Source organism: Lissotriton helveticus, chromosome 2_1 (genome assembly GCF_964261635.1).
Source record: "Lissotriton helveticus chromosome 2_1, aLisHel1.1, whole genome shotgun sequence".
Lineage (NCBI taxonomy): Eukaryota > Metazoa > Chordata > Amphibia > Caudata > Salamandridae > Lissotriton > Lissotriton helveticus.
Window position 1 is genome coordinate 335,974,886 of NC_136059.1, and position 13,905 is coordinate 335,988,790.

The 13,905-nt window shown below is 42.9% G+C and overlaps 1 protein-coding gene across 2 annotated transcripts in view; it reads right to left on the reverse strand.

Moving 5' to 3' along the window:
* The window catches only part of AGXT2 (alanine--glyoxylate aminotransferase 2), a 399,919-nt gene that overhangs the window by 287,794 nt on the left and 98,220 nt on the right, over positions 1 to 13,905 (reverse strand). For both annotated transcript variants that reach the window (XM_078674933.1, XM_078674934.1), the window contains exon 4: positions 4,503 to 4,626. In XM_078674933.1, the coding sequence (XP_078531059.1) occupies positions 4,503 to 4,626 (124 nt within the window). The remainder of the gene's footprint in view (positions 1 to 4,502; positions 4,627 to 13,905) is intronic.

Sequence of the window (13,905 nt, forward strand, 5' to 3'; positions counted from 1 at the left end):
ATTTTTGAACAAAGCCTCATTTAATTCTTTGCTTTAGTGAGAAAATAAAACAAGTATTTTAAAAGTGCATTACCATGTTTAATGTTTCTTCCTTAATTAAAAAGGTTATTTTGCAGCTCATGTTATGTGTTCAGTTAGAAATAAAATGTGTTTTTATTAGAAGATTAGGAGATGAAACTGTATTAAATAAGATGCAGAGTATGCCGTGGGAAGGATCTTTGCCTGTCTGAGAGATGACGTATGAATCTGCCGATGGGTGGAGGCATCCTTTTGGCGAATGCCGGATTCCAGTTGGTGGAAGAAACGTCACGCTACATACTTTGTAACATTATTCTTTGATAAATGCGTTCCTAGTTAGGAGTGTTAGGAGACCACTTTTCAGAACACAGGCAGGAACTCTTTCGGAGCCCTTTGAGAGAAACAGACAGAAAGATTTAGAGACGCAAGGCTGTAGACGAGTTTCAGACTCTGACGCAGAAATGAAGGGAAGAGAATAGATGTGATTTGTACATGCAGGGAAGAAGGAGAGGGCAGACCTTGATAGAGAACAGAATGGAGTGCAGGCATAGGCAGATTAGATGTAGGTTTAGTTCCATTCTGACTTTTGCTTTGACTAACTGGCTTTGCCAAGGCTTATTTGCTCTATGCTTGATTTCTCTTCATGGGAGATTCTGCAATTATTAGTGATTGATTTAGCTTAATTGCTGAACTCACTCTTGCTTCTCCAACTCTTCAGGAGTTTTGACTGACCTCATTTGTGCCTCACTGTCCTAGACAGGGAGTGTTTCTTTATGGAATGCTTGTTTGCAAGTGATGATGCTTGTACTAACTTAATTTTTCTGTTATCAATTCTGTAACCTGATTGATACCTGACTACTGAATGAAGAGTCAAAGATTCTTATATTTTGATTGGAAAATAAATACCTTTAAAAAGGCTCACAACTCTCTTGGGCGCTCATGGTTATGTAGGAGCTCCCTGGTCATAAACAGTGGCAAAGATCCATCGAACTTAAGCAGAAACCAGGGTAACGGTAATCAGTGGTAATGATGCCACATTTCCTGGATTTTACAAAGTGAGATTACTGTGGGATTGCCGCTCCAACAGCATCTACCGCCCACACCCCTACCGTTGGAAGGAGAGAGCAGTAGTTCATGAGACGGAAATTCTCCTGAGATGCTTAAAGATCCAACCACAAAAACCCTAGAACCTCCTACAGGAAAAGAAATGACTGGTGAAACAGAGACATCTCCATCGAAGATGGAAATAGCCGACTCAGATTGCCGGCAGGCCAATTGTCCGTGCACCGAATTTAGCACGCAGAGAGAGATCAAAGACTGAGATCTGGCCATGTGCCTATTTCCTCTGCCAAAAAATCCAAGTAGAAGACACTGGGTACCCCTACATGGTTGTTTGAGGACCTGGTTAATTCATTGTCCATTCGAACCAGGACCGATTTATTCTGCAATGGGTAGAGAGAGCTAGAAGGGTCTTGCAGACTTCTCCTAGCTCCTTCCAATTAGACGTGTTCAGTGGTCCGCTTGAGCTCTAACCCCTTGAACAGAAAGATTGACAGGGGTCTGCCCCCCACTCCCCACACCCAGCTGCTGACATCAGAGGTCAAAATCAAAGGAGGAGCAGAATAAAGAGATAGTTAAAATTGTCCGTAATCAGCCACCATTGCAGCATTTTGAGTTATGTCTGAGTCATAAAATAAAATATGCCCCCAAATGTTGCAGCGTATGCTTGTAATAAAAACATTAAATAAAACAAGTCTTTGAGTTGTGTCATGCATTTCATTATTGTTATAATTTGTGAAGGAGATATGAATAAATCACCACCTAACTGAGCACTCAAATGGCAGGCAGCTACAGTGTTACAATGTCAAAAACACTTTATAACATACTAGCAGCCCGTCCCGACGTTGTCCGGGAATGAATTGCTGCCGGCCAGTAGTATATTGTTTTGTAAGATTTCGTTTTGATAGCATTTATTATCTGTGACAGGCCTGTGAAACGCTCCGATTCACAGTGCACTGCTGATGCACTTAAGAGTGCGCGTTCAGTAGTGTGTGAACTCGAGTTTCCCTACTTTATTTTTCCTTGCAATATTATATAGCGCGAACTCGACAACATGGCATGAGCACAATTTACATTACAGAAGAACACATTCATTTGTGGTAGGCACGGGGAGACAAAGAGATTTGCCTGGAATCACAGGATGTTGAGCTGATGCCGAGATTCGAACGTAGCTCCCCAGCTCTAAAGTTCGCAATTCTAGAACTTGTGGCGAGAGGTGTGTCTAAAAGTGTATGTCGGTGCTGGCCATCAATGAGAGAGACCCGTGCATTTTTCAAATGGGTGGTGAAAAAATATGAGTATGTTGCTGGAGATGTGGGCCGCCGTGCCACCAATGTACTTACCGGTGGAGGGTAAACACCCTTTATTACGCAACTTTCTTTCCGCATACCATCATACCATCACTCCGCATACTTTCATTAAGAAAGTACCATGGCTCCGCAATGCCATTATAACGCTTGGCATTACATATTATATGCTTTTACCACGCATACATTTACAACGAAATTCGTTGTAAATGCATGAATGGTAAAAGCATGTTTTTAATGTTTGGATAAGGTAAGTATGGGTATAGGGGTATATGTTTTGGGGTACTGAGGTATATGTTTTGGGGTGTTTGGGTATTTTAAGGGTTCAGATATAGTTTTGGGTTATGGGGTACAGGGGTAGTTTTAGGGTTTAGGGATAGGTATGGGTTTTGGGGTATAGGGGTATTTTTAGGGTACAGGGGTAGGTTTGGGTTTTGGGGTACAGGGGTATTTTTAGGGTTCAGGGCTAGGTTTGGGTTTTGGGGTACAGGGGTATTTTAGGGTTCAGGGGTAGGTTTGGGTTTTGGGGTACAAGGTTATTTTTAGGGTTCAGGGCTAGGTTTGGGTTTTGGGGTACAGGGATATTTTTAGGGTTCAGGGGTAGGTTTGGGTTTTGGGGTACAGGGGTATTTTAAGGGTTCAAGGCTAGGTTTGGGTTTTGGGGTAAGGGGTATTTTAGGGTTCAGGGGTGGTTTTGGGGTACAGTGGTATTTTTAGGGTTCAGGGCTAGGTTTGGGTTTTGGGGTACAGGGGTATTTTTAGGTTTCAGGGCTAGGTTTGGGTTTTGAGGTACAGGGGTATTTTTAGGGTTCAGGGGTAGGTTTGGGTTTTGAGGTACAGGGGTATTTATAGGGTTCAGGGCTGGTTTTGGGGTGCGGGGTATTTTTAGGGTTTAGGGATAGGTTTGGGTTTTGGGGTACAGTGTATATTTATAGGGTTAAGATGGGTTAGTGTTTAAGGGTGTTGGGGTATTTTAAGGAGTAAGAGTGGGTTATGATTATTGGATGCAGGGGTATTTAAAGGAAGCAGGGTGGGACTAGCACACGATATGAGACATGGCATGAAGGGCGGAACGTACCACATGCCCCCAGCATTTGTCACGCCCCCAGCACAACGCAGACACACCCACAAGGGACTACTTTGCTGGCACGGTTCTTTTACCTTTTAAATGTATATGGTGGGCGTCTGCATAGCCTATGTCCTTCGGCTGCAACTGCCCTTTCCAACGCTGTATTGGGTGTTGTGATTGGTGCTGTGGTTCCTGAGATTACCCGCCTCAAAGGTTTGGGCTCTGTCTTTATTATATTAGTATAGATATTTAATAAGACAACAGGCAAAATAAATTGCCGGTATTTAAAGTTAAGATAAATGAATAAATAAATCCAATTGAAAAAACACAGTTTGAATAAGATTTGAAACTGAAGATAATGTAAATATTTTAAGAGGATGTGAATAATGTGCACAGGCATTTGCAGTTACTTAAGGTGAATGCAGCCAATGGGTAAAGTGGGCTTTTTCTCTGCTCAATGCTCTGTTCTGTGTTCAGGAGGCGAAAAATGTGAATGTCCATTTAGCAGTCCAATGAGCTGACCAAAATCCACTCTATTTATAGCTACTCTGTATGATTCATTTGTAATATATATTATAGCCTGACAAAGCAGCTAAAGTTGCCTTATAGGCCAAACCTAAAAAGGGTCCTCTCCAGTATTCCCTTGAAGGATACAACTCATCTAGCCAGAACACTCTGAGACCAGAATGCTCATGGGCGTGACAAACACATGAATAAGGAGGAAAGAATGGAATCAGAAGCAGATAACTGGGAAAGACAATAAATCCTACCAATCATGTACAAGCAACTAACACAAAGCTCACTTTAAGTGTATGTTATGTATGGACACTGTAGGTCTTACCAACATCCGCTAAAGCTGTCTGTGGCCAAGACCTAAAATAGAGCTCTGTTATGCCAAGAGATAAGTATGGATAGTTCTTATTAAATTTGAAACAGAAAGAAGGAAATATCATTTTTTTTAAAGAACTGAAAATACATGATTAAATTGAATATGTGGCTTACTTCCTTCAATAATCCACAGAAATCTTTACAATGTTGTGCCCAAATACCTTAAGATGATCAGGAAGATGTGCTGTCAGCTTTTCAGCATATTCGTGGATGTTTGGATGCAAATAAATGTTGGTTGTGTGCCACAGACGAGCAAGTTGCTTTTGTGCCGCTACTGTTACCTTCCTAGATTTAAAAAAAAGGATACAATTCAAAGGTATGCTTATGACTGAGAAGCATTTGTAAAAACATAATTGTAATTCCCATGAATGAGAGATTTGTAGTTAGACACTTTCTCATGCTGGATTTTCATAGCATGAAGTGTGGCAACTTCTGCTTCCTGCGTTGCCATGCTTCACCCTTCCCCTTGTTAGTGATACTGTATCCACTGTCTGATATCATTACTTCATAGTGTTTCATCATTTTGTGCATTCCTAATAATATGTTTGTGGAGTGATATGCTAGGCCACATTCAAACAGCATGGTGTCGACCCATTTCACTGCCAGATTTAGACTATACGGTGATAATTGATTTCATGCGTTGAGTTCCCCTTGACTTGGCGCGACCGGGAGGTGAGCGAAGCTCGGGGGCACACCATACTGGCCAGCTGGGGTGATCCTGGGGTTCCACACAAGCGGTGTCTTGCCCTGGGAGGGAAAATGGGGCTGAGATAACACCCAGCATTTGGCTGTGCTAGATAGGAGCTACCAAGATGGCTTGGGCCTCACTGCGGGTACTTGAGCCATACGGTAGACCTGACTTCGTGGCACAGTTCCGCCTGCCCTTGAGCTCCCTCCTCTATCCACAAGATGGAGCTCAGCATGACCTCAAGATCAGCCTGGGGATCCAGCATGCTGCTTCCCCCACCACCATCCGGCCTTCTACCCCTATGGACATCTTCAACTCGGGGATCTCTGCAGACTCAAGACCACCACCCTTGAGTGCAACACCACCTGAACACCTGGCTGAACAATGGCAAGAATTTCCTGCTCTGTAAATATGTAATATATAATTGTCTAACCCTAAACGCTGTTAAAATGTAATCCTGAGTGAATTTGCAATTTGTATATATATTCATCTCTAACCACTAGTATATGTAGTAGACCTTTGTACTTACTACCATTCCGATGTGATTTTAGAGTTTATCTGTTTGTAGCTCTTCCTTGAGTGACTTTACAACTTGTACATTTGCAATTTTTCCCTCCTTTCGCTCCACTTGTACAGTTACAATTTTTTTTCCCTGTTTGTATCTCTTATGTAACTCATGTAATCCAAAGTCCTTATGTAACGCAACTGGTTCTTTTGTAAAGCACTCTGACACCTTCAGGTAATGTTCGCGCTATATAAAATCTCATTAAATAAATAAATAAGATCCCTGCAAAAATAAAACAATTTGGAACCAGCATTGCAAACACGAGAACAAAGAACGAGATAGTAAAAAGTAAAGTAAAGTTGTTGCTATCACTCACACAGCAATATTAACAGTGAACACTGCTGGTTATTTACTAACTGAGAAAACTATTAACATGAACACGTTATGTCCCTGAATCTGGATCAAACTAGAAGTACTCTTGTTATGTTACCATATTAAATCTAACATCTGCTAACAAATCATTTGCTTATCGTATCATGCAACCTTAATGCAAATGTTTTCATCATTCAGACCCAGATCATGGATAGCACCCAAATAAACAAGTGCCTTTAAGTTCTGGACCAGATCAATCTATCACGGGGAGTTTACGCTTGTGGTCAGTTACTGTATCAGGTTTTCCACTTGTAGGGCTATGGCATGCTCCATGGGCAATTCAATCGGGGTAGCCCTGCCCAATAACTCTGCATGGTTGAAGTGTTGTTCTTAATTACAAAACAACAACAAGAGCAGACCAGGTCTTGGAATAGTGTGTCACTATGCCACTAACTCTGAAACAGTAAGCTGCGCATGTGTATAAATGTTGTTGGAAGTTGTTAGACACACAAGGCTAGGAAGAAGTCCCATCAGACCACCCTGTCGGTGGATTTTACGTCATGTGGGACTTGCTGATCAGTCATTCCCACACTCAGCCATATAGTGCTGTAGTGGAAAAGAATGTCAGCGATCCAGCCATGATAGTTTGTCATGAAGTGGACTGAGTAAAGTGCAGTGCTCTAAGATATTATGGTGAATTAAAAATGGCTACGCTGGCCCAGAGAGAAGGTGCATGCTGGAGTCAGTGTGTCAATAGTTAAAAACACGCCAGGTAGGAAAATTGTACTACCCTGTGGCGTTTGTGAAAATCGGTCGACATGTTTCTGCTTAAGGGGCAATTCCCCAGCTTTCTTCAGGACCTCAGTTTTATATTCGCTACTGCCACTGTAACCACAAGTGATGTTTAGTGATTAACACTTTAAATAAGTTTCCTAGTAGACAGGACAAATACATATCTACCAGGAACTAGAACGCTTAGACGTCCACTGGCGGAGGAAAAGTATATCTTCTTCCTATCAAAACAGAAAAGAATTTTCGTTGTTGCACAACAACATTAAATAGCAGACACACAACTGCCTGAATACAGGGTATGCGCATAGAACAACACAAGCATGAATTAATTTTGCATTCTGCATACATAGACTAGAGCATACTAGCTCAATCACTCGGAGGCATTTCCTCCCGGTGATACTCACCCAGCTTTGTGTGGGTGAAGGCCTCACCTCACCCGGCAAACGCTCGGGAGCATGAGGCCCCGCTCTGCAGTGTAGAAAAAAGATAAAGTGAGTACACAACTCTACTGTATCTTAGCCAATTGCTACTACACTATTAACCCAACGAACGTGTGATAGGTGCCCACATGCCAAACACAAGCCCACACACATCCACCCCAATATACCTTTACACAATGCACATGCTGCAAAATACATAATAACACATAACCCAATGTGGACCCTTAAAAAACACCCCTAGGCATTTCAGAGTTGGTTTATGGGTTCCATAGTAAAACAAGGCTTAGTATAAATGCTGGTTTGTGACCTCACTGAATGCTTAGTTAAATGCGTATTTAAAAGCTTATTTAAAACCTCTATTCTAGATTTAAACATGGGGAACTGATTTTGGCCCCCAAGGGACCAAACCGGTAGCCCAAATATACCGGTTCCCATGGTGGCAGAAATTGGTTTCCTAACCTATTGCTCATAGGTAGTTAGGAAATAAACCAGAGAAATACATATGAGGAAGGTATAGACTCAAACTTCTTGCTTGTTTCAGAAAAACCAACTGAGATGTGGGTGGTTTGGAAGGACGCTCACCTGTCCGTCGGTACCCCTGTCAAGACACCGAGCGGATGTGGAGGTGCTGCTAGGCGCGTCTTAAGCCTTTAAGTAACCACCGACGAGTGGTGATTAACACGGAAAAGAACAGGGAACAGAACAGGGCATGCGCGTACAAGGAAACACTGTACCGGGGCGCGTGCGCAGACAGGTCCCGAACTGCCGGAGAATGTTAGTTAAACATTAATTACATCGTACATATTCCTCTCTGAGATCTAGTGGAAACAAGTAGATGTATTGGAAATGATGACTCCCGTACGCATCAAGCACCCTACAAAAATGATGAGTGACTCCTAATAACCTCATTCTTCTTTTTTAGTCTACTCCGATCTTGACTCTTGTAATTGAGCCACTGATACATTCAGGGCTCTCCCACTTTGAGCACCTGGATGCATTGGGTCTCTGGATAAGATGCCCATTGTACATTAAATTAGAGTGCAGATATTGTTGATCTCCTCGATCTAGTGCGCACCTCTTCACGATGACAAGAAATCAAATTAGATATATTATACCATTCGGATCACTTGACTGAAGATGTGTCCCATGGCTGGTCATACACGCCAGATACATCTTTTATATTCAAACCACTCACAGAGCCCATTCTTATGTTTTCGGTATTGAGCGCATGACACAGGGAATAGTGTTCCCCGCTCTGGCTATGCGCGGTAACTTCGAGCCAGACATTAGATTGTGCGCATCATTTTTGTAGGGTGCTTGATGCGTACGGGAGTCATCATTTCCAATACATCTACTTGTTTCCACTAGATCTCAGAGAGGAATATGTACGATGTAATTAATGTTTAACTAACATTCTCCGGCAGTTCGGGACCTGTCTGCGCACGCGCCCCGGTACAGTGTTTCCTTGTACGCGCATGCCCTGTTCTGTTCCCTGTTCTTTTCCGTGTTAATCACCACTCGTCGGTGGTTACTTAAAGGCTTAAGACGCGCCTAGCAGCACCTCCACATCCGCTCGGTGTCTTGACAGGGGTACCGACGGACAGGTGAGCGTCCTTCCAAACCACCCACATCTCAGTTGGTTTTTCTGAAACAAGCAAGAAGTTTGAGTCTATACCTTCCTCATATGTATTTCTCTGGTTTATTTCCTAACTACCTATGAGCAATAGGTTAGGAAACCAATTTCTGCCACCATGGGAACCGGTATATTTGGGCTACCGGTTTGGTCCCTTGTGGGCCAAAATCAGTTCCCCATGTTTAAATCTAGAATAGAGGTTTTAAATAAGCTTTTAAATAAGCATTTAACTAAGCATTCAGTGAGGTCACAAACCAGCATTTATACTAAGCCTTGTTTTACTATGGAACCCATAAACCAACTCTGAAATGCCTAGGGGTGTTTTTTAAGGGTCCACATTGGGTTATGTGTTATTATGTATTTTGCAGCATGTGCATTGTGTAAAGGTACATTGGGGTGGATGTGTGTGGGCTTGTGTTTGGCATGTGGGCACCTATCACACGTTCGTTGGGTTAATAGTGTAGTAGCAATTGGCTAAGATACAGTAGAGTTGTGTACTCACTTTATCTTTTTTCTACACTGCAGAGCGGGGCCTCATGCTCCCGAGCGTTTGCCGGGTGAGGTGAGGCCTTCACCCACACAAAGCTGGGTGAGTATCACCGGGAGGAAATGCCTCCGAGTGATTGAGCTAGTATGCTCTAGTCTATGTATGCAGAATGCAAAATTAATTCATGCTTGTGTTGTTCTATGCGCATACCCTGTATTCAGGCAGTTGTGTGTCTGCTATTTAATGTTGTTGTGCAACAACGAAAATTCTTTTCTGTTTTGATAGGAAGAAGATATACTTTTCCTCCGCCAGTGGACGTCTAAGCGTTCTAGTTCCTGGTAGATATGTATTTGTCCTGTCTACTAGGAAACTTATTTAAAGTCACTAAACATCACTTGTGGTTACAGTGGCAGTAGCGAATATAAAACTGAGGTCCTGAAGAAAGCTGGGGAATTGCCCCTTAAGCAGAAACATGTCGACCGATTTTCACAAACGCCACAGGGTAGTACAATTTTCCTACCTGGCGTGTTTTTAACTATTGACACACTGACTCCAGCATGCACCTTCTCTCTGGGCCAGCGTAGCCATTTTTAATTCACCATAATATCTTAGAGCACTGCACTTTACTCAGTCCACTTCATGACAAACTATCATGGCTGGATCGCTGACATTCTTTTCCACTACAGCACTATATGGCTGAGTGTGGGAATGACTGATCAGCAAGTCCTACATGACGTAAAATCCACTGACAGGGTGGTCTGATGGGACTTCTTCCTAGCCTTGTGTGTCTAACAACTTCCAACAACATTTATACACATGCGCAGCTTACTGTTTCAGAGTTAGTGGCATAGTGACACACTATTCCAAGACCTGGTCTGCTCTTGTTGTTGTTTTGTACTTGACCAAGGGAATGAGCAGACAGGTCTATAAATATTCCCTTTGACCCTCCCCCCAACTGTGTTTTTTGATTGTTCTTAATTACAACTTGGTCCATGCTTCTGCTTTTTCATCCGGTCATTGTCTTCATATTATTATCAGAAGACAGTGATTATCATCCACAAACCCCCAGCTTTACTTAATCTATGTAAGTTGCACCTAATTTAATTAGCTATTTTATTCTCAAACAAATTAAGGAATGTTAGGTTATGTTACAGTAAGTTTATAAAGCACGCCTTCCCAAAAGGTCTCTTGGCGCTGTGATACTGCTGTGTTTGGAAGGTCGTGCTACTCCGTTATAAATCGTAAGCCTGTTTAAACAGCCATGTCTTCAGACATTTTCTGAAGAGATTAAAATCTGTGGCCTGGTGAATTTTTATAGGCAGAGAGTCCCAGATGGTGAGTGCCAACACTATGAAACTACTGTCTCCAGACTTACTCTTCAGGTATTTAGGAACAATCAGTTTGTTTGCATGAACAGATCTTAGGTTGCGTGAAGGAATATATTTGTTTATCGATATAAATGAACTATCATCACTATTAATAAAATACCCATCCCGGATCCCAGATCCCCACACCTACCTCAACATGCAAGTATGTAGTCTAGGCAGGCCCTTTGACCTAGGCCCAAGATCCCGGATTGATGGGTCACAGGTGGGAGGGTGTATAGCAGGCGGGCAAACACATGGTAGGAAATTCTTCCTCGATCCCACAGATAGGTGTAGCAACATCACAATGGTGAGGGAAGATTGCACCCAAAGAAGTAAACATAGCCGGAAGGTGTACGCACGCATCAAAAAAACCCATAAAGTCTTATGCCACTCGAGTTAGGAACACATAGCCAATCAGGACCTAGCACACGTAGAGATCACGTGCTCCCCATGCCAAACAACTGGACACATTCACCACTGGCCACACTGTGTCCAAGAAAGGTTGAGTCCCACCTGTAGTAACCATTTGACCATTAATATATGGCTCTAAGGCAGCAACCAACATTCCTTACCATATATAGTGAACAGGATACGTTTATAGCTTGATGTAAAAATTTATAAAAGACTAACATGAACGCAATGTAAATTGAAACAGTCCTTAGACCTCGTGCCTGTAATTGTTCTCCTGGACCCTTCTTGTGTTCTGTTTTGTAAGGAATTCAACACTGAGCAACATATAAGTTGGATGCTAGCCCAATTTCTATTTTGACAGATGGGATATTCCATCACAACCATAACGGATATCTCATTTTCCATATTACAAGTGTCGTAGACTATAATGCACTTGTAGTGTGGCGGACGGGATATCAGAGTATCCCATCCGCTGACATTTAAATCAGGCCCTAAATCAGTACTCAGATGTACACATTTCATGTTTAATTGTTTAGATAATCTATGGTGTGACCTGCTACAAGGGACATTGGCCCATATTCTGCAATTCTTAAGAGTGCGAACTGCAATTTCAGGACCTTAGGAATTGGAAAATGCGATCTTGGTATGTACAAAAGGCATTCCCGAAGGTGCAAAATGTGATTTCAAAATAGTTGAGATCACATTTTAGAAATCTCAAATAGGGATTTTCAAATTACGAATCGCTAATTGCATGTACAAAGGATTTCCTAATTGTGACTAGTCACAAAATGGCCATTGAGGAAAGGCAATTACCATCAATTCGGATGAGGTGGTAACCAGGTGCAAACTATGAAAAGGCACCCAAAATACATCTCGCTCTTTCACAATGGAGTCCCTGTATGCTCTGGCAAGGAGGATGAGGATTTTGTCTGGTAGGCAGAGAAGGAGGGGGAGACAGGAAAGGATATTTAGGGTGAGGGTTACCATGTTTGATCAGACAAAGAAGGAGATTTTTGAGAATTACATGTACAGGTATTGTGTTAGCCTCTGGCAGTTACCAAGGGGTCACAGCAGTGGCAGGGGCTGTCACAAATTGCCTTTTCGAGGTTCTTTCACAAGTTTCTGGACATCATGGTTAGCAAAGAAAAACCAATACATAGAATTCCCAAAAAGCCCTCAATCATTGCAACAGACCAAATTAATGTTTTACCGGGTAGCACAGTTCCCCAATGCCATTGGCTGTGTTAATTTCACACATATTGCCATATATTCCCCCTCAGCTAATGAATTTATACACAGAAACAGGAAAAGCAAACACTCACTCAATGTGCGGATAGTATGTGTTGCCTCTTGTATCTTAACACACCTTGTGGCCAGATTCCCAAGTAGCACCCATGACTCTTTCACGTTTGCCACAGTGGAATACAAAACTAACTGTCACAGGGTGAATTTGGGGCTGGTTTGTACTAGGTAAATGAATTGCGCACTCAATGAATACAGTCCCCAGAACTGGTTGGGTAATGTGACCTAATGGTTTTCTTTCTCATGCTCTTAACGAGGCATTGCATATGCCTTGCGTCCCTGGATACTCACCACATACCTGACTCTAAGGACAAGAAGTGAAAGGCAGTACAACATGGCACACAGGACAACATGATCCATCACTGATAGGACCTTTGGGATACTGAAGTGCCAGTTCTGCTAGAGCCACAAGAGCAGCTGAGCACTACTGTACAGACCTGAGAACTGCTATAAGATCATCGCCACATGTGCCATCCCGCACAATAAAACAATGAGGACGAACCTGACTCGTTTTTTGTTTTTTTATAATTCTTTTTATTGGTTTTCCACAATCAAAAACAAATTAACATAAAGCAGCGGTGCATTTTCAATTATTGGTCTTCGTATGAAATCTCTGGCTGTATATCCCCTTACACCCCTTCCCCCACCCTCCCCTCACCACCGGTGTGCCTGAAGTGCCCGCAGCAAATACATTAAAGGAACATCTGAGTCTCCCAAATTGGAAAATTCAATAACAGTAGCGCAGTACAGGAAAAACACTCTCAATGGGTGTCCCACAGTGCATACCCAGATCTATTCTGCCTGTGCTATGGAGTCCGTTGCCCCCTCTTGATCTGCTAAGGTCGATCCCTCCTCCGAACCAGTCTCAGGTGTCTGTAGCAGCGCAAATAATGCTTCCCATGCCCTCGCTACCTCCAACGCCTAGTTTGCAGTGTCTGTTGTAGACGAAGCGTACCTTCGGCCAATGCCAATTTGAGAAATGCCACCCTCCAACTCCTTGGTGGGTCCCCTCGCTGATTTCCAGTCCCCTGTTATCTCTCTCTTAGCCAATACGAGGCCCAAGTCCATAAATGTTCTCGTCACTTTAGTTTCAGAGGTGTGCAGGAACCAGTGTAATAAAAAAACACCCTGATCCAATTCTACGTTACGATCAGTTTTTCCACTCAACAAATCTAGCACTTCCTCCCAATATGTTCCCAAACGAGTACATCCCCACATCATATGCTGAAAGTCGGCCCCCTCCAAACCACACCTCAGGCACTGAGCGGCGGCCGCACTAAAATATTGATTAATCTTAGCTGGTGTTAAGTACGCTCTATACAGTACATAAAATTGCACCAATTGAAATCCTCGTACATCTCCATGTCTTCTTGGGGATTTCCCTGCCTAGGTCTGCTTCCCATTTCCCTTGCAACGCGCGCAGCGGGTCCAGCGCTTCAGTCGACATGCGCCTATAAAGGCACGTGATAACCTTAAAGGTTCCTGTAGCCATTACCACATATTGGCATGCCATGGAGGTCTGTGGTTCCGCCAATCCCGTCTTCCAGTGTTGTTGCATTGCTGAGAC